The 20920-nt window shown below is 41.4% G+C and overlaps 2 protein-coding genes across 4 annotated transcripts in view; both read right to left on the bottom strand.

The window, feature by feature from the left end:
• The window catches only part of pid1 (phosphotyrosine interaction domain containing 1), a 32444-nt gene extending 18933 nt beyond the window's left edge, over window positions 1–13511 (bottom strand). The window contains exons 1-2 of one of the 3 annotated variants that reach the window (XM_025898148.1): window positions 13339–13511; window positions 8810–8873 (exon numbers count right to left, since the gene is read on the bottom strand). In XM_025898148.1, the coding sequence (XP_025753933.1) occupies window positions 8810–8860 (51 nt within the window). In that variant the 5' untranslated portion in view covers window positions 8861–8873; window positions 13339–13511. Of the gene's footprint in view, window positions 1–8809; window positions 8874–9062; window positions 9215–13338 lie in introns of those variants that run through there. The other 2 variants (XM_003441622.5, XM_005474475.4) reach the window with 2 other exon arrangements.
• A 3517-nt stretch (window positions 13512–17028) lies between these two features.
• The window catches only part of dner (delta/notch-like EGF repeat containing), a 67907-nt gene continuing 64015 nt past the window's right edge, over window positions 17029–20920 (bottom strand). The window contains exons 12-13 of the mRNA XM_005474472.4: window positions 19047–19293; window positions 17029–18342 (exon numbers count right to left, since the gene is read on the bottom strand). Coding sequence (XP_005474529.1) covers window positions 18231–18342; window positions 19047–19293 — 359 coding nt within the window. The 3' untranslated portion in view covers window positions 17029–18230. The remainder of the gene's footprint in view (window positions 18343–19046; window positions 19294–20920) is intronic.

Raw genomic sequence — 20920 nt, 5'->3', positions numbered from 1 at the left:
CAGCGTGCCTGATAGAATTTCTGGTATTTTTAGACACCATGAAAACAAAACTGAGCAGCTAATTAAATCACGATTTTCTGAACTAAGGGGAAAACGGCACACCTGCTGGGCAACGGTCTCTGCAGCCTGACCTCAATTATTTTTCTGGCTCCATCAATCGGTGACTTAAGGCCTGAAAATATACTTTCTTGCCAAATCCATATTAACAGGCTTCATATAAATCGATCTTGTCAGGGACTAACAAGGTAGCTTTTTGCAATAAACAGTTATACACAACTTAAACGAAACCGCTAGCTACAACACGAAGCTGGGCGCTTAGCATGTTCATCCACTGCATTGTAACATTTTACCTTCACGATCTGTAAAGAAAACAGCTAAAGCATTGGTAAAATGAGTAAAACCTCTTTAATCTTTAATGCTAATTTTGTTGAATCTCATTGAATTGGGAGAATTAGTGGAAAAGTTCACTTTTTCGAGACACGACTTTGCTATTACTTCGGTCGTTGGAGGATGATATCGAAAATGTCATTAAGTGTTTTCCTGCGTATGGGTGTTGAGGTTGAAATTGTGATATCCCTGCTAAGGACTGCTAACTACACGCGAGAAGGGCTCATTAGCTAATTAGCTAATAGGGCTAATTAGCTTAGATTAGCTAGTTAGTTTGTTTCATAATTAAAATTTACTTCTGTTCTAAGTTTCCATAACTTGCCATCGACCGCTGTAGAGAAGGACCAATTGGTGCACTGCCATACTCTACGCTTGCTAACAGTTTTGAACAAACTAAGTGGCTTCTTAGTGGATCCTATTAGAAAAACTATCCATTACTTTGCAAAAACTATGTATATAGAAGATTGACTGTGATTCCAGACACAGATCCTGCATTTCCTACACTAGAAATCCCAACCACCATGGCAGCAGTTGATGAAAATCACAATCAACAGGTCGGACACTGGAATTCAGTATGTGGGGACCCTGAATGTCTGCACTTGATTTACAGCAATACGTCCATGAATAAAACATTTCTCAGAATCGTGACTGTTTGGTCACAGTCGAGCGGTGCTTCAGAATTTCATTTAACCGACCTCTCAAATCCTCTACGTTACACAATACATCGACAATCGATGCTATTGTGAGCGCACCACCAAAAACAAACTGGAGTTTCTTGTTAAGTACAGATCACTTTAACAAATGCTCTCCAATACTTTGTCTTGCATTCAGTGGCGCTGAAAGCTGTTTTCCATGTTGGACTGTGTGAAAGCCATTTTCTCCTGCAACAGATGGTCAACATTTTCAAGCGATGAAAACAGCTGATGCTGCCAATACGATCTATCATCAATCTTCACTGTTGCCTTTATAAGGCCAAGTAGAGCATCCTGAATCAACGTTTGAATTTAAACACTGCTTCGCTATCTGATTGTTAGTGTTTTATTAACACTTTCCCGCCTGAGTGGGTCTTCTGCTGCCATCGTTTTAAGGGTTTCAAAATATATCACTGTCTGTGACTTGTTATAGCGTTCTGTTATGAAAAGCCTAATCCTGTGCTGACGCCCTACAGTGTAACCCCCAACCTCTAACTCACCGTAGTGGACCTTCATGCTGAGAAAAGGAATAATAAAGAGAAGGAAGCGGCAGGCGGGACGGGGGTAAGGAGAAAGATAAGGTGTGGAGATGAAGGAGAAGAAGAATGGTGGAGTTGTGAAAGTAAAGCCACATGTGTGTAAACGCTCGCTGACCTCCGCGTCAGCACTTTACAGCTTCCTGACGGTGACTTGCATTCCTGTGGTTGGCCTCCGTACGGAGTGAGACAAGGGGGTGCCATGACTCCTACACCCCCCACCAAGTGCACAAGGCTTAAGCAGGTATATAAAAGAAGCAAAAAAAAAACAAAAAACTTTGCTTTATACATGTAAGTACATGTTTTATACTTATAAGTTCACAGCGAGGTGCTTCGTACTACTGGAGGAAATGGGAAAGCTTTTTTTCCTCCATTACTTTTCCACATGCGGCGGGCTGCTTGTGGAGCAATGCTGGAATTCTATTCACAATATTTTCACAGTATCTTAATGTTTTTGTTATTTCTCAAGTCCCAACTGTCTCCTCATCAAGTTATTGATTCTATTTCTGACTTTAACTTGGAGCCACAAAAGTGTTCGGCCTCCAGCGCCAGACGAGTGTGGGCACGGTCAGTTGTGACTTGGGATAAGGCGAGGATCCTGTAAACACTTGAGCAATCACCAAAGTGCCTGACCTCCATACTTAGTGTTTAAATGTTTGGCTTCAGCGAAAGCCTCCGCATGCTGAATATCGATCTGGTTTTTTTCCACCCTAAATGAATTTTAGCAGGCTCCTAATATGCTCGCAATGCTCTGCCATCAGGATAGTTCTAATTCAAGCATTTAGTGATAATCAGTATATTGCTGCAAGTCGCCAAAGACCCCAAAAGAATCTAACAGTTGGACAGTTACGATACCCTGTGCCATCACTCAAGACACTTGGATAAATGTCCGGCTTGAGTCTGCCTTGTTTCTGACATTCACTCCAAAGGTTTGTTCTGGAGTACACAGGGGCCATAACTTCTAAAACTTCAAAAATACTAGTTAATGCAACTGACAGCAACTTTACCGCTTCTTATTTCGCCGTTTTGGGAGAAGAAACACATTTGTACTTGTCACTGTACTAAGATGTACCATATGATGAAGATGGCGTGACAGCCCGGTATGAAACTTGTTAGCCGGGTGCATCCCCGGAGCACCAGATTTAAAGCATTAATGTAAAATGAAAGCGTGCACATAAATTTATAAAGGATTTGGAAGAAATCCCTAAAGCACAAGATTTATCATATGATGGATAACTTCAGGTTTTCAGTTGGCATTTCTAGTTCATGACTTATTAAACTCTTGTTCTAATCATTAATCTTGTGAAATTATTTGGTCTTTTGCACGCGAGTTGTGATATTTGCCTTCATGGCTGGAAATGTTCACGTTTAGCGTTATTACTTTAATGCTAAAAGCTACAATAAGTAGTTGATGGCGAGCAATGCATCTGCTCATTTACACTCACAATAAGAGAGTGTTAGTTTTTATACTATCAGAGTGTGAGCAACATACTCACCAGGCACTTTGTTAGATACACCTGTTCAACTAATATCTAATTTCCATGTGGCGGCAACTCAATGTGTTTAGGCCCGTAGACATAATCAAGATGACCTGCTAAAGTTCAAAATGAGCATCAGAATGTGAAAGAAAGGTGATTTAAGTGACTTGAACGTGGCGTGGTTGTTGGTACCAAACTGGCTGATGATCTACTGAGATTTCCCCACACAAGCATCTTTAGGGTTGACGGAGAATAGTCCAGAAAAGCGAAAACATCGGAAGAGCAGCAGGTCTCTGGGTGAAAATGCCTCGTTGATGCCAGAGGTCAGAGCAGAATGGCCAATTAGTAACTCTAATAACAACTCACTACAGTAAAGATGTGCAGAAAAGTATCCCTGAAGACACAGCACATCCAACTTTGACGCAGATGAGCTATAGCAGCAGAGGACCATACTGGGTGCCACTGCTGTCGGGTAAGAACAGGAAACTGACGCGACAATCTTGGTGAGTCAGTGTGAACTGCCTACAATTCACATAGGCTCAACTATGAGAACTGAGAAGATTGGAAAACTGTTGTCTAGTCTGATGAGTCTCGATTTATGCTGTGACATTCGGATGGTAGGGTCAGAATTTGGCATAAACATAATGAAAGCATGGGCGAATCCTGCCCTGTGTGGGGGATATTTTCTTGGCACACTGTGGGCCCCTTAGTGCCAGCTGAGCACTATTTCACACTGTACTCAGATGGCCTCCACATTCACCAGTCTCCATCCAATAGAGCACCTTTGGGATGTGTGAGCAGGAGATTCACATCATGGATGTGTCGCCAACAAAACTGCACAACTGTGTGATGCTCTGATGTCAATATGGACCAAAATCTCTAAGGAATGTCTCCAGCACCTTTTTGAAACAATGGCACTAAGCATGAAGGCAGTACTGAAGGTAAAAGTGGGTGCTAGCTGGTACTAGAGTTGACTGGCTCTGAGGATCTTGCCCTCCTTTCTTTCAGTGATCTAAACAGATTGTGGAATAGTCGAATGGTCAAAACAACAGAATCCATCCCATCAAATTAGATTACATGTGACTTTCTGAAAACAACAATTTAACATTCGTACAGTTCACCTAGAAATTGTTCTGAAGGCAAAAGGAGGTCCAACCCAGTACTAGCAAGGTGTACCTAATAAAGTGTCTTGTGAGAATGTATTCATGGTCATTTACAGACTGTTTACATAATTATTAATATGTCAGTTTGTGAGTTTTTGCAGTATTTTCCCCTATTACAAAATCACGCTGTTCTGCTGTGGACCTCTCCTGTGAATAGTTTTGAATGACACTAAAATTAATCTTGAATATTAAGATCTGGATCTTAGTCAAACTGACCCAGTGCAGCCAAGAAATTCTGAATGACTGCTCTCCAACAACGACTCTGATTACTGCTGGAAATCACAAGTGCTATCAAGACGAGTGCACATGCTAATTTCTTAAAGAGCCTCTAATATTAAATGATTTGGAAATGTGCATTTAAAATATGCAAATTCAAGACATCACTTGAACAATCACAACCACAAGACATTAAGTCCCAGGGAGTTTTGGGGAGTGCAGTTAGCCTCCTACAGTGATGAGTTTAACAGATCACAGATGGTAAGTTCAACTTTTGGTTCTCTGAGGGAGCATTCTTAGAGAAAAGAGGCTCTCAGGTCAATATCATGGTGAGTCACTGCATAACAGGGTGAAAACAGGCACTCGGGCACACCCACTGAGACGCATAAAGTCAGGGTTATGGGGATGGGATTATGACAAAAGTTTACAAAACAGCTGGAAATAATGTTAAGCCCTGCAGACAGATGTCCTTGTCCAAAAAGGACAGATAACCCCCCCCCAGATACACAAATGGCTACTGGCTCATCCCAAGAAATCAACCGAGACTGGTTAGTTATGTTAAGTATGGTTAGAAGTCTTGTAACACAAGACCTCAAGATAATATGAGTCAACAACATCAGTCTGTGTCATACGCATCGGCATCCACAAACACAGACACACATGTGGAGAGCCTGAAGAAAAAAAGGAGCGCAGACAGCAGTGCGCCAGCTGCTCAACATGTGTGTGGCGCTGATAAAGAACAAGAGAGGCGGCCATCATTGTTTGTTAAACTGTTCTGTCGCACAACTTTTATTTTTAAAGCGAATACACAGCTCCGCATGTGATCATTAAGCCTGACACGATCCAGAATTAGAAACACTTCTGGCCATGAACCAATTAGGAAAGCACCATCAAACTGTAGGAAACTGGAAAGATAAGCAGCGGTCGCACTGATGTCTGGTCCTCGTATACTAGGTGACAAAGCTTGTTGTACAAATAGATAGTATTTAGTATAACCTAAAAAAAGGTTACAAGTATGTTATATGCAGGGCACGAGCTTTTTTCCACCACAAAATCTTTGAAAATCCCATTTATGATGTTTATTTATTTCTTATCTTTGATAATTTACATCTACGATTGCTTGCTGTCACATCATTTTTGACCAGTGCACAGTATGAAACACTGGCAGGAACATGTATTTTGTCTGCCAGTTATTGTTGCCTAAGTCGACCTTAATTTATTCCTAACCGTAAGGGATTTTTTCAAACTGTACCTGTTGTACTTGTAAACAGACAAAAACATCACTGTTGCTTTTTAAGGAGGCTAAAGTTAAGTTTGTGGCCTCCAGGAGCACAGCGCAGTATTTTAAGGGAGAACCTGTATTAACTGTGCATCTTTCCTACAGTCCTAATGTAACTGTGAGGTAACTATTAATAATCCAAACATTCAAAATTATAGCACACAATTTATGAAATTTAAAAAATTACGACATAGGAAAGGCATGCTAGGTAATGCTAGCTAGGCACTTAGCATTAACAGCTAAGCTGTTAGCTATGCTTCTTACTGGTCTGGTGAATGCTCAAATATACAAAATAAAATATAATGCATTAATATTTATTAAATCATCCAATATGAATGAAATCCATATGTATCCAGCGTGTAAGAACTAAAACCTTCACCTTGAACAGATGTTAAGGACCTTTTCTGACAACATTTACTGTGTCATATCCTCAGTTTCACTGCAATGAGTGATCTCAAACTGGAATTGGGAAATTTAAACCATCTCAGACTGAATACACTCACCTGTAACCCCTAACCCCACAATAATACAAGCTAGATTTCTTGTTTTCCACCTTTACAAGCAAAAGACTTGTTGCATTTGTGGCAATGAGCACTGTCAGCACAGACTCACCACACTTCGGAGCATTTAATTCTCGATACCAGCTTCACAAAGCCCAGAGAGAACTTTATTTTGGATAAGGAATAGCAAAAAATGATCAACTCTGGTCAGATAAAATGTGGAAAATGACCTTAAGTACCAATAATAAATCGTATTTCTTAATTTTACCAATTTTACTGGGTTTCAGTTCCTAGCCCTACTTTACATATAGCGACCGGGCGCCAGGTGAGGCAAAAACAGCCTGTTCTCAAGACTAACAGGTGCTTTGAATCATTTATGACACAAAGTTTGAAAGAAAACATCCAAACAGAGATTCACAACACCTCTACAACTTTTCCAGCAGGAACTATCCTCTATGCTATCCCTGATTTGGCTCTTGGCACTTTCTTGTCTCTCTCTCATTCTTTCTTTTCATCACAGAAGACATAGAAAGACCTTCACCTACACAGTAACAGTAACACAGTAACTTCAACTACCACAGTAACATGAAACCCCCAAAAAACTATATTCCATACAGAAATATTTTGTCAGTTTGAGACAAAAAACTATATAAATGTCTTTCTCTTGTGAGCAGACTGGAAATGAGCTAAAGTTGCACATTAAATGAATTTGCTCCCAAAACAGTCTCAGCCAATTAAGTGAGTCTTTCACAAACACTTAAACCTTGCGGCTTATACCTTATGCAACTCTTGAGTTGGAAACCACCTCCATCCTGCCCTTGTTTGTCCCTCAGACACCTTTTATACACACAAACACATCCTTCCCAGTAAACCTATTAAAGGACGATGCTGTGGTCTACAGGTAGGCCAGCATGTGGCGGTTACTTCCTAAAGCCAAACGTAGGATGCGTCTCTCCAGTTCCTGCATGGTAAGAATTCAAAAAGTGTCTCTCTGTGTGTTTACAGCCTCCTCCTCTGATCCTGGGGCAGTTTATGAGAGGAAATTTGCCCGAATGAGCTCAACCTCGAGTAGACTGTGGGAGGTCTGCACATGGACGAAAACCTGTTTTTCTCAATCGCGATTGGAGCGCCGAGGCGTGTAGGAGGGAGAAAGTCAATGATCAGAAGGTTGTGATTGGTCTGTTACTTCTGTAGGAGGAAGTGGGCATTATAGCACTCTAACCTCAAGGCCTGAAGGAGACTCTCTGGCTGGCAGTAAAAACATCAACGACTGTTTGACATAAACAGCGAACCCACTGCGACGTCTTAAAGAGTCTACGCAGAGCCAGAGGACATAAACGGGACGTGCTAATGATGAAAAACACTCCTCGCTGCCAAGAATACGGCCGATTATATCTGCATGGTGCGTTGTTCGGCTACAGGTCAACCATCACGGGCACTAACTGCCTTTTGATAAGTCACAATAGCCGTTAGAGAGCTGTATATTACATGTATGCACTACATCTTTGGTTCATGCAAGCTAAAACTAATAGGCAGACTCAGACACTGCTGACCCAATGCTTTTTTTTATTTATTTAAAGCAATACGTAGGGTTGCACTTGATTATCATCAGTTCACTTTCTCATTATTTGTTTTAATAAAATTCTAAAACATAGCAACAGATACATGTAACAGTAATTTAGCAGATCATTAACAATGAGATTTTTTCAAAAATACTTGCTTACTTGACGATTTTAAGGACATCAAGAAATTCATCCAAAAAATTTTCACCTCTATCGCTGTGTGTTTATATAAAATACATATTTATTGTCTGGGTTTAACATAATTTCAAGGCATAATAATCCTATGGAGATCTACTTCCAGGTAGAAACGAGACATAAAAAGTAAAAGAAAGGCCAGAAATGACAACTTGGCAGGGGAGCACTTCTACAGTAGCCAGGGGGTAGAGAGGGAGCCGGGGAGAGAAAAGCAATAGCTCACATTCACACCCACAGCCAAGTGAGAATCACCAGAACACCCCAACAGAGGTTTTATTCCACTGTGATAAATCCACAACACAGGCACACTGTAACAGCATAGCCTTCTGACTCCCTCCACCGTAACCTGCCATGCACCCCCCTGGAAATGTAGCTACACACCGCCATCGACACAGCCCGCACAGGCATAAATTCCCGCAATGGCCACTTGTATAAACTACAACTTAGGCTCTACCTAAATTCATTGCCAAAGTATAAATTACCGTTAATATGTCTGTCTTTGGACTGTGGGACGAAGCCAAATTACACAGAGAGAACCCACACAGGCTCAGGGAGAACATACACAGAACTCTACGCAGAAAATACTGCAGACCACCAGAGCTACCCCTCAGCCTCCCAGCAGAGACACCCATGGTATAAATTTCAAAATCCTTTGTCGCCTTGCTCTCGAGTTCTCGTATTCACAAGATTTTCAGAAAACTTACTCTGATACTAAAGTAGATTTTTAGCAGATACACCTGTGGTATTAATTTGAAGCTCCTACGTCACCTCATTCTTGAGCTATTGCATTCATAAACTTACGTGTCCACGTCGTCCGCCCTCCTGCCCAGCAGAGTGATGACAATACCCCATCGGTCTTTTATGGCTGAGGAGTAAAAACAAAACTGCTAAACTGACTCCTAAAGATAACGGATAAACACTTTATTTACATTTTTTTTTTAATTAATTAAAAGGTGAAACCTATAAGCTAACAGTATGGCTAGCTAGCTTACAGTATTGATTAATAGAGAAAATGGCTAGGTAAAATTTAGCTAATCTCTATGAGGCTTCTCACATGATGTCAGGTCTGTATGCCTGTGTAACTGGGTGCTTTAGCAATAATTTTCCCTGGTTCTGCCATCAACCTCCAGCAACCAGTCGCAACCGGCCACAGACTGGTCTCTAGGCCTGTGTGACTAGGTTGATTGGGCCCTACACTGTCACCATGACGGTCACATATCTAAAATGGTAGACAAGTTAATGTCAGGTGGTTAAAGTGATCCTGTATGTGTAAAACCTCAATAAACAGCTAAACGTGGCTAATAAAGCTAATGACGTTTGTTAACGGGAGCAACGGCAAAATATAGCAGGTGAATGAAATGGTAAGCTAGCATTTATGGTTGTTTTAAACAGTTAGCCAAACATGGCTAACAACTGCTAAGCTAAAAGTAAATTACTCTTAAAAACAGCCCAGATTCCATTAAAACAACTTCAAATTAATATATTTGAACCTTATTTTGTCCTGATTAAGATGTTCACGTGAGAGGTCTAAAAACAGGCACGCCAACTGAAAAACGTTGGGAACTACTGATCTAGTCTGTTAGCATTCAAACAGACAAAAATATAAGTAAAACTAAAGAAACATTAAACACACAAATGCACTTTGACCAGTACAAAGTAGTCAACTCTATTGGATTTAAAAAATTGTATAAAATTATAATGCTCAATCGGCGATACCTCAGCTTCCGTGTTATCAAGGTAAATAAAGAATGTTTAAAAAAATCACAAATAGGCGAAATGTGCACACTGAGGAAATGTCTGCTGGATAACAAAATAGTTTCGGGGATTATGGGGAATTTTTGGGCAGTCTCCTTGTGCCACCAACTATAACTTAACTGTGGCTACAAAGCAACCTCAGACAAAGAGACAGACATGCAGAGGATGACTCTGACTCGTTTTGACCTCAGTCTGCTGCACTGTCAGGTCAACATCTTTGCATCTGCTCAGCCCTGTTTGTCAGAGTCGCACACGCTGAAGTTTGAAAGCGTCAAAAGTTGAAACCGTGGCTAAAGAAAGAGCTGCTGACAGCGGAAAACAGCGTGTCTGGAAGGCTTAGGGATTTTCACAAAGGAAGCATGCTGCTGTGCATGTGTACAGGCTTGTAACCTGCCTCCTAAGCTGCATGTGAGCGTACATCCACACGCATAGCTGTTCCCAGCCCACTGCATATTGTGCAATCTGTCGGTGAACCAACATGGCCTCTGGCTGGGGAGGAAGGGCCCGTCGAAAATGACCGAAGGATGTGGTCAGCGAGGGGTAGAAAGGGCAAACAGAGAGAAAAACAGGGAGGCATGATGCAGCATCAGCACACAGCGTGGCAACACGACCCCGTGTCTCTTCAACCTCACGCATAAACGCATCTCTTTTTCTCCCTTTTCCTCTTCTCGACTGGGCGCAAGACGAAAAAAAAAATGCAGCAAGACATCAGACGTTGCTATGGCAACAGAGGACGGCACAAGTGCAAATAATATGGACAGATGTGAATAACAAAAACAACAAAACAGGACGTAATAAGCGACGGTAAATCAGCTAAGAGAGACGTTAAACTCTACAAACCCCACCATGCCCGACTCAAAGCGGTGAAGGATACCAGCCTACAGGATGGTGTTGCTATGGTAACAAAGCAGGCAATGGGTGGGTATTTGCTATCGTTCAATAACCACTTTTTGGTGTATGGGTCATTCATTATTTTTTTATACTCTTTTTTTAAATTAATATACACAGCAAGGTTTCTGCTATTTAGCATAAGGAGAGAACAGCCTGGCTGCTGTGCTCAACATTCTCCTCATAAAGTCGTCAACTGAAACGTGGAGTGTTTGATAGTTTTCAGACATGCCTTACTCTTTTATCAGCATCCAGCCACAGCTGGTTTCCAGGCGGTAAGCTGATGTGGACTAAGCTCAGGTTATCAAAGTTAAGATTTCCTTAATTACACCTGTTCCCTGAAGCAGTTCAGTATTACATCCCTGGATTCTACATTTCCCAGAAAACAAGGCTCAGTTAGCTGGCATGAGGCCTCTGTACTTGCCTACAGCACAGCCACTTTCACATTAAGAGGCTCCAAGTTGGATTTATCTGATTTTCCATTTCCCATTTGTAATTACAGTTCCTACATAGGAACTACATAACCCTGGGGGCCTGGCTCAGTAACATCAGCTCAAAAACTGTGCAGTGGGAGCTTCATGGCATGGGTTTCAATGGCCAAGCAGTTTCTGTAGGTGTAACCTGTTGGTGAAACAGTACTTTTGACCATATAGTAGACATGGAGAGCTCTAAAAGTTTTCCAGTTGTCACAATCCAAACAGTTCTGTTAAAAGATGACGATGTGGATTCACTACATCTTGATCTTTTTGTTTGTCTTTTCATGCGAGCAAACTCCACAAAAGAGAGGCGCACGTCAACGCATGTGAATGTAACTCAAGCAACACTTTGAGGAATGTTTCCACTTCTGCGATGAAATGATTCCGTTTTTTTCAGTCAGTTTTATTTATCTACCATCAACTCACACCAAAAGTCACCTAAACACGCTTTAAATTATGATGTAACAGCCCGACAGTGTTAGCCCTAGAACACTTTATAACGCTATCACTAACATCGGGTATATTTTACCTGATATAATATAACCGATAAAACACACTTCCCAACACAACAACAATACACTGCAAATTGAAGCGCTCTTCTTTTTATTTCCCCCTATACAACATCTCATAAAATGACTGGGGTTCTTGTGTGCTTCACCAATCCCCCCCACCCCCATGAGCAAGCACTTGGAGACAGTGGGAGAAAAGAACTCCCTTTTAACAGGAAGAAACCTCCAGCAGAACCAGGCTCAGGGAGGAGTGGCCATCTGCTGGGGGTGAGGGGAAAGAGGAGTGAGCAGAGAGAGGAAGACTGGACAAAAGACACACTACAGGAGAGCGAACTAGAGTTTAATGATCGCTAATGATTAAATGCAGAGTGGTGTATAAACAAACATGGACTGAAAAGAGACAAGAGAAGAAGAAATGCATAACTACGGGAGGATTCATGGTCAAAAGGGAGAGCTTTAAGCCTAAAGTTAAAAGTAACGAGGGTGTCTGTCCCATGAATCCAAACTGAGGAGGGGCCCACTCTAGTCTATAAACCAGGAGTAGGCCAGCAGTTTGAGAAATTAATGAACAAAATAACTTGACCTAACAGGATTACAACCTGCTGGTTGTAATCCGGGCTGTTGATGTGGCCGTTTTTTTGTTTTTTTCCCTCTTTTCAGTGCGTTTGGCAGGACCCTGAATGATGATTCACTCGCTGCAACACTACCAAAACGTACTGGAGCAACCAGCCATGGAAAGTATGAGATTGACTTTACGACACTTGTTGAGCATGACCACATCTGAGTTTATCCGAAAGCCACAGCGCAGTGTGCTCAGCGAGCCCGGATCAATAGCAGTTTATAAACCGCGTCCTGCTGCAGCCTGGTTGGACCACCTAGAGGGCAGATGTGTGTTAAGGGGATAATTTACAGCGCCCACATCTGACTCCCTACAAACACCGGAACTCTCGGTTTTAATAATTCGTGATTCCATCTTCTTGACGCCTGGGCAGGAGAGGGGATTGTGCAAGTTCACTTGGCAGGCAGTCCACAGGCCCACATCTGGAGAACATTACGTCTGCAGGAGACGTGAAACCAGGGTCGGTGCACGGCTTACCCGTGGATATCACACTACGTGTCATTAACCACGTCGCTTTTTTTTTTACACCCTAACAGATCACGGGATGCTTTCAGACAGAGGGTAAGCATCCTGATGTGGCAGCATGAGGGGCAAAAAGTGACAACAGCAGGAGGATGAGGAGGCCTGCGCTCAGTGAAGGTGGATTTCGGATGGCCTCTGGGCCAACGTGTGGATATTTCAAACACAGCTGCAAAGTGCGTGTCTGTGACTTTATACGGAGGGGGTAGAAAAAGGCTCTCCAGCGGTGGGTTTGCACAGGAATGCAGTGGAGACACAAATTGTTGCGCGCTGCTCCCCCCCTCTTCCCAGCCACCCCACTGGCTTGCGTAACGTGAAACGTAGCAGCAAAAGGTAACCACACAGAGACAGGAGCAGAAAAAATGCTCGCTTTAACGCTCGTCTCTGTCATTTTCTGAAGTCTGCTGGCTCCCCGGTGAAGCGTCACGGCGCACAGGGAACATCTGTAACGGAGCGTTTCTGCCTGGGCTGCAGACACACACGCACACGGCACCAGCACGGCGTAGCTGCTGCGAACCGTTTATTTCTGCCACCCCACCGACCATAACCCCCTCACATCCTTACCTGCAGTCGCTCCGACGCGGGTTGCCACATGTTCGCAGAATCAGAGGTTCTCCGTCCCTTACTACAGCTTGTTCTCCTCCCGTAGTCCGGCTCACATCTGTTCGCCTTCACTGCTCGCCTCTCCGTCCTCCTTCTCTCTGGACTGGTCGATAATGAAGAATAGGTTGCTCCGCCTGGCTGTAGTTAACGCAGTGGCCACCAGGTGGAGGTACCTGCTATCCACGATGGGGCGCTTCGTGCTGCTTTCAGGTGCGGTGGGAAATCGAGGATCGATACGGTTATGTTGATGCTTTAAATCTGCAGCCTGATGCTTAGGAGGACTTTATGTTGGTTTCATCTGAGAGTATAAATGCTGCTTTAGCTTGTTGTTTGTTTCTTTCTTTCTTTCTTTTATAGACATTTTAACACTTCTCACTTTGTAGTTTCCTTTGAAAAATCCATCACCTTAAATATTAATATTGCACATATCATATGTAATATTACCAGGATTATACAGTATTCATCCCTGAACTCTCCTCTTCCATTTGGAGTATCTTCCAGTTTATTAATCTGGTTTCATGCAAGGTTATTGTAGTTAACTAAAATGAAACTATAAACTAAAACTAGATCAACTAAAATAAATAAAATAAAAATAACATAAAAACTAGACTTTTGTGAAGAAAAGATGACTGAATAGATTTTGTGAACTTGGAAAACTAAAATAAAAATATAGAAGAAACGCCCTTTAGCACCTGTTAGTCTATTTACATTTACATAACATTTATTACAGCTTACCTGACGAGGCATTGATGGATGTGTTTATTGAGACAAGACTGTGACTTAACTGCTTTCAAAAAGATGTATGTTTTATTGTAATACTTGTATTATCCTAAATCTCGCTTCTGAAAATAAAAATTCAATCAAAACTAAACATTTTTAGGCAACAAAAGCTAAACTGACTAAACTGACTCTGGAACTATAGTCACTCTGGTTTCCTGATCTCCAGGTCCATTTTCTTTGGTTCATTGTCCAACATCAAGGTTCTTCTTGGAGATCCCGTCACTGCAGGCCTCAGTGAAGTAAATTCTATACTCCCAAATTCCTACATACATCCGTTTCCACATACATCCTTTTTCCAAGGCCCTATTTTTTTCCACCCAGCTCTGTGAAGCAACACGAACATCAAAAGGCGCCCATAATGAAATTTAGCCTCATTACAAAAATGAATTAAAGGCCCCCGAAGATTAGTCATCTGGACCGAAACAGCCAGAAGTGGAAGAATGCAGTTAAATCAAAAGAAACGTTATGTAAACCCAACAAAAACGGCATTATTTCAGCGGCTAGCGGCAATGAAAACGTGGTTAGTTTAAGTCTTCCGGTCTCATAAATCCCAAGTTGAACAAAGGCAGCTAAGGACAAAGAATGTTATGCTGCCCACACATTTTGATCTCCTTAAGCTCCTAAAAAACAAAGGCTGACTGTATCGGCTCGGAATGACCTTGTTACTCTGCGAGCTCAGTCTGGAAGAGATATTCACGAAAAACATCATCTGTTATTTTCTCGAAAATTGATCAATTCATTTTACTGCTGCCAAAAGTTGGACAATTTTTAATCTGCTGTCGTGTTAAAATGAAACCTTGAAAACAGTAGAAAGATTTTAGCAGTAGACGACGCCATGTGAAACAGCCTGACCCTCCAAACCGCTCAAAGGGCAGAGGTCAACCTCACAAAGTCTCGGAAACAGACTGCAGGAAAAGACAAGAGCCAGCAATCGCATCTGGTCCTCCTGCGATGTGTGTGTGTATGTGGGTCGACACACACAATCTACGTAGGTGTGAGGAACGACATGACTCCGCAGTCGCAGTCTGTATTTAGAGCTGTTTACATGGGGAAACATCTGGATAAAGCCTGAGGTCACTGAGGGTGTTCGCATTACCAACACTCCATAAAAGGCCTGTCGCACGGCTGACGGTTCAGTCTGGTGGGTATGACCTTGGGAACAGAAAAACAGACGCTGTAAATAGCTAGAATCCATGTTTTCAGAAAACATTTTAATCGTTGTAGCTCCATGTGTCCGCCCGTCATAGCTGGATTATTAGCAGAACAGCAGCAGCATCGCTCGCTCAGTAATCACTCTTCAAAATTCTGATGCTGCCACCTCTTTTTATGTTGTGTTTGGGCAAACTGATGAGCTGGAGGTGCTCTGTTAAAAAACATAAAAGAAGTCCTTTTTGTATGTATAGAACACTATTTGGTAGAAAACCATGTTCGTGTTTCTCAGTATTGTTTTGGTATGAGTTCTAAAGCGCCTCAGGTATAGCACTGGTACTAGTAGCACAACACTTTTTCAATCTGATAATAAGTCTTTACACTGCCTGTAGAAAAGGGCACAGTACCATTACTGCTGCTACAGCTGTGACAAATGAGCTCATAGGTTCATAGGTGCTCTGGACAGAAGACAGCATTACACTGCCTCGTCGGTGGATCTGTTTAAGGCGTTTTGATTCACTTGATCATGACTTGCAGGTGAGCAAACTTATTATCGCTGGCTTTGATCCTAAGGCTGACTGGTTTCAAAATCAAACTCAGGCTGTTTGTGTAGCGGGCCAAAAATCTCTCTCCCTTAATGAGAGGTTCCCTTTTCGAAACCTATGGTACTGTGCAAAAATCTTGAGCCAGTGCTTATTTCTTCATATTTTGCTTCCAAGGATCCAGACTTTCTATTAATGTTTCAAAGTGGTCTTGAACAAGAGTTCTCCAGGCTTTCTGAAGGTCTTTGAGGTTGGATGTTTTTTTAAAACAATTTTAACTGTTTGTTTGGTGTACTTGATCTAAACTGTGACCTATTATTTAAAAAAGGCACCTAGGTCAAGTGATCAACCAGCATTGTGTTTACACATAACAAAAAACCTTGTTACTAGTACCCTGTTTCTTACCCCATCATTTAACTGAATCTATTTTTAAAAATGCCAGAAATATTACAGTTTGACATTCGTTAAATTGTATTTTTGCACCAACGAGGTGGTTCCTGATGAGTTATGAGGTAAAAACTTGGTATATCTCAGCATGGTGTGCAGTGTATGCACAAAAAGAGTGAAGGACAAAAGTAGAAGCGGCAGGCCTAAAATTTTTACATTTGATGGAATTACGAATGCAGACAAGTGCCATCCGATTTTGAGCCACCATGCAATGCCATCTGGGAAGCATTTGATTGGCAACATCTTCATTTTTCAGTATGACAGTGATTGTAAAACACACTGCAAATGCAGTAAAAGCATATCTGGGTAGAAAAACCACACAGCAGAACCCTATCAGTCATGGACTGGCCTCCCCTCAATTCACCTCAACATTACTGACGCAGTGTGAGATCCTGTTGACTGAGAACAGAACAAAAGACAGTCGACATCCAAAGAAGAGCTTTGAATGTCCGTCAAGAAGCCTGGAGATCTATTCCTGAAGACTGCTTACTGAGAAAGTTCAGGCTTGCACGTTTTAATAAATCACTGCACATAATCCCATTATTTTGTTATATTTCTTTCATTTTCAGTATTGCTTGAGTTTTGATGGCCAGGCCTCCTTTAGAGAGAAGAGACTTGACCTCAGTGGGACTTCCTGGTTAAATAAAGGTCAATAAATCAAAAGCTTTCAAACAAGCATCCTGCCCCAATATGACGCAAGTGGTACAGTACACATGAGACACACATAAAGAAGTCACTTATGTTCACTTGAATCTTTATTGTTTACATAATTCAACAGAGATAATAGTTTATCATGTTGCTGCGGTTTAAAACGAGAGAAAAAAATGGTAGGATTAGCTGAGCCTATTGGTAAAACATTGCTTGACCTCGAGCGGAACAACAGAGCTGCACAGACAGAAAGTTTTCCACTGGCAGAACACAGAAGCACATATATTCTGGACTAGATAACATCTCCTCCAAACTAAAGCCAACAAGAGGCCACTCTAGCAAAGAAACACATCCAGAAACTAATCGATGCTGCCAACACTAGAGGTGAATTTGTACACTGGGAGGAACAGGTACACTGAGTAGAACCAACTATTTTTCTGTGCAGTGAGAAGTATACCTACCTATTATCCTAAATATCACTTAAAAACATACAGTAGGATGGTAGGGTCACAGTACTCCAGCAAACCGACTTTCTTTACTATTCAAACACCACTTAGAAACTTGCATGTAAAGAACGGGACAATATAATATAAAGGGGGGAAAAGGCTGTGACTAGTATTTTATACATTTACGTATTTTATCTACTAACCACAAAATTCCCTAAAGAAAACATTTGGCACAATCTTGACAGAGAGAAATACAAGTGCAATGGGAAGAAAAGAACAACCAACAACTGAGTACAAAGGTTGTAAAATATTTGCAGAGAGAACATCAAATCTAACCATGCACAAAGTAAGGCAACCTACTGCAGATTCTTTCATGTTTTTAATATAGAAAAAGATACAGTGACAAGTGCACCTATTTCTACAACACCTGTAAGGACTGTTGTCAGCGCTGTCTGCGAAGTTTACACTTAGGAATGTGGGCTCCCGGGATGCTGGCCCCACCTGCAGACAGACAGTCTGGTGCAGACTAAAGTCATCACTCTATTGTACAGCAGAGATTACTGGTAGTGTTGCCTGTCATCATTAATAACTTAAGTGATGCAAAGAATGCTCTTACGCTACAATAAAGCCTTATCGTGAACTTGGACAGGAAAATAGATGTATCAAATTCCAGATTTGCTCTTTTTAATCTACAGTCTATGTTTTGCATTATTTTCTTTTTTCCACTTTACATTCAGTTTTCTTTTGCTCTTATTTTAGATTTGTACTGGCATTATGTATATGTGCGTGCGTGTGTGTGTGTGTGTGTGTACAGCTTGTAATGGTGAAACGCAGTCGTGTTTTACAAATCCTTTGTCTTGATGAGGGTAACCAGTGGCTTGTCATCAGGACTGTAGTCTTCATAGGCGATGGGGGTGGCGTCATACATCGCAGGTCTGGACTTCTTCCCAAATCTAATTTAAAAAAGCCGAATGTTTATCAAATATTGCAGCGTAAGAAGGTTTTGAGAGAATGAGAAGTGCTTTTAAAGCTGGAGGAGGCAATAACCCAGAAAAAGTAACAAAAAAAAGTACAAAACATCCTGACTACCCACCCTACTTTAAAGAGTTAGTTAATTATTGTTCAAGAAAGACAAACAAAAGACAGATAATACTGAAAAATGTTTTTTAAAAAGCACAAGTGGAAGAATCCAAGATGTTCTAGCTTTAATAAAAAATCCCAAAAGTCAACTCGGTGCTGTCTTCAGTTAGACTCTGCCTGCCTGTTAAATGTCACTGTGTCTTAAACTGAACATGCACAGTGTGCAGAGCAGAATTCCAGATTAAGTGCTGTCACAGAGTTGCTGGTGACCGGTAAAATGGCTTTGACAGATCACTCCTGACCTTGGCAGCAGCAATTGAGAAAAACTGTTATGGCTGAAGGTTACCTTGCCCGTTTCTTCTGGATTTTGAGATATACAAACACAGAGGCAACGCATCAAAAAGTTGTGTTGCCACCAATTAAAAAGAATATTTCTGAGTTAAGTTGGTAAATTTTGGATTTCTAAAAAAAGGGGGCAGCGTGGGTGGATGGTAAAACTGACATCCAAGAAATGCAAAATGCAAAGCACTCATAAAAACAGCTCATTAATCACTGACACACAAGTCCTGTCACTGACCTGGCATGGCGGATGGAGGCGATGGCGTTGCTGAACTCGCTGTCAATGCTGCGGCAGTTGTAAAACTCCTGGTAGGCGTGGCGGGAGGAACCCTGATACTCGATGCGGCTGATGCGGCAGATGCCCACAATGAGGATGATGAGCATGAGCACGAAGGCCACGCACAGAGCTCCAATTATGATATAGAGGGAGTGGCGGGGCATGTTGGTCAAGGTGTCCTCAGTGTGTGCAGGCTTCCACTGCAGGTCTAACACACCCACACACACACACACACACACACACACACACACACACACACACACACACACACAGAGGGATAGATCTTTGTGTTTTATTATTCATGCATAAGATTCAACCTCTCAAACAATTTTTTCTATTCAGAATTGCAGGTAAAGCTGTAATAGTGCGTCTTAATCTCAGAATAATGTGATTTACTATTTCTTTCAGGGTTGTTATAAACATGAAAGTTGTAAGTTGAAAGATAACAGCAACAATTATATATTTTAGCATTAAAAACTTGGTTTAACGATTACAGAAACACACAAAAAAAATGGCAAAAAAATATATATAAATCTGTTTCTGTAAATTTGTGTGTGTATAAGTTAATAAAGATCAGTTCCAAATTTAATTTTTTTAACTGTTTAACCTTCACTGAATCAGAAAAATACGACTCTTGAGATAAAATCTCTTTTGCAAGCGTGTCTTAACAACCATGTTCTGCTCATGTGCGATTCACCTACCAGGAAAAACACTGAAATATCAAAAGGTTTTTTGATATGATTGCTCGCATAGATATGTACCTGCATGAGCAGGGAAATGCTTTTTCATTTGTAGTAAACATGGGGAGGAAATGTGGGAGGAAATGGAGCTCAAACCAGTGAAGAAAACATGTTTCTGCTCGTCAGAGGTGAGTGAGTGGAGTCATATGAGGTCCCTATAGAGAGGTCGGGTTTAGCATACTGTCACTGCAGACTCTGCACATTACCACTGCTGGAGTCTCAAGTTTGTCAGCCCTGAGGGGGACCCTCACTTGCCTGGAGCCCCAAGAGTTGGCTGTCTTGCCTGACAGAGTAAGCCTCTTCTGGAGCTCAACACTGAATGAAGCCCAGCTGTGAAGTTACAGCAGTGCAAACTGTGCATCGTGTTGTCGGTAGAATTTGTGTGTAGTCAGAAGTTTGTGTTGCATCCAAATCTGCTGGCAGCCTTCTTTTTAATTCTGCCAAACATGTTTCATGTAAACTGTCTGCAATGATTTCTATGTTTCTATGAACTTCATGTCTTCAATTATATTAATATTTATTAGCAAAAATGTGTCTGTTATAACAACTCATATTTCAGTGATGAAATGATGATAACCATGTGAAGTTTGCCTTTTCTTCCACGTTTCTGTAAAATGTTTCGCTCTACGTCAGAGACGTGCTAAAGTGTGCTGACCTGCATTGTGTTTTTGGCTGCATTTTAAGGCCAAAACGCTGATTAATCATTTGAAATCAAAGTTTAGGCGCTCCCATCCAGTTTGCAAATATGCTCTGCTATAAATCCTGCACTGAAATATGAGGATTGTTTTTTTTTATTAAACCTAAAAATGAGCATGTAGTCACTGACAGAAGCGCGTCAACATACAGCCTTATAAATTAGATTTTGATATATTTATTTCAGAAATGATTCCTAACAAACACTGAGAATATAAAAACACAATCAAAGCAGCAAAGTCCATATCATGAAGTGTTTGCTGCATCAGACAATAACACAGGTCCGCAACCAAAAAACTGCAGAGGACTTTTTGACTGTTTCTTATTTTTCCTCACTGAAACTGGGAAAAATATTTTTAAAATTCCATCACGTCAGGTTTTCTTCAAAGCTCATGTTTTTGG

The sequence above is a fragment of the Oreochromis niloticus genome, linkage group LG14, assembly GCF_001858045.2.
Source record: "Oreochromis niloticus isolate F11D_XX linkage group LG14, O_niloticus_UMD_NMBU, whole genome shotgun sequence".
Lineage (NCBI taxonomy): Eukaryota > Metazoa > Chordata > Actinopteri > Cichliformes > Cichlidae > Oreochromis > Oreochromis niloticus.
Note: the sequence above shows the minus strand (reverse complement) of the source record. Positions and strands in the feature narration are given on the sequence as shown.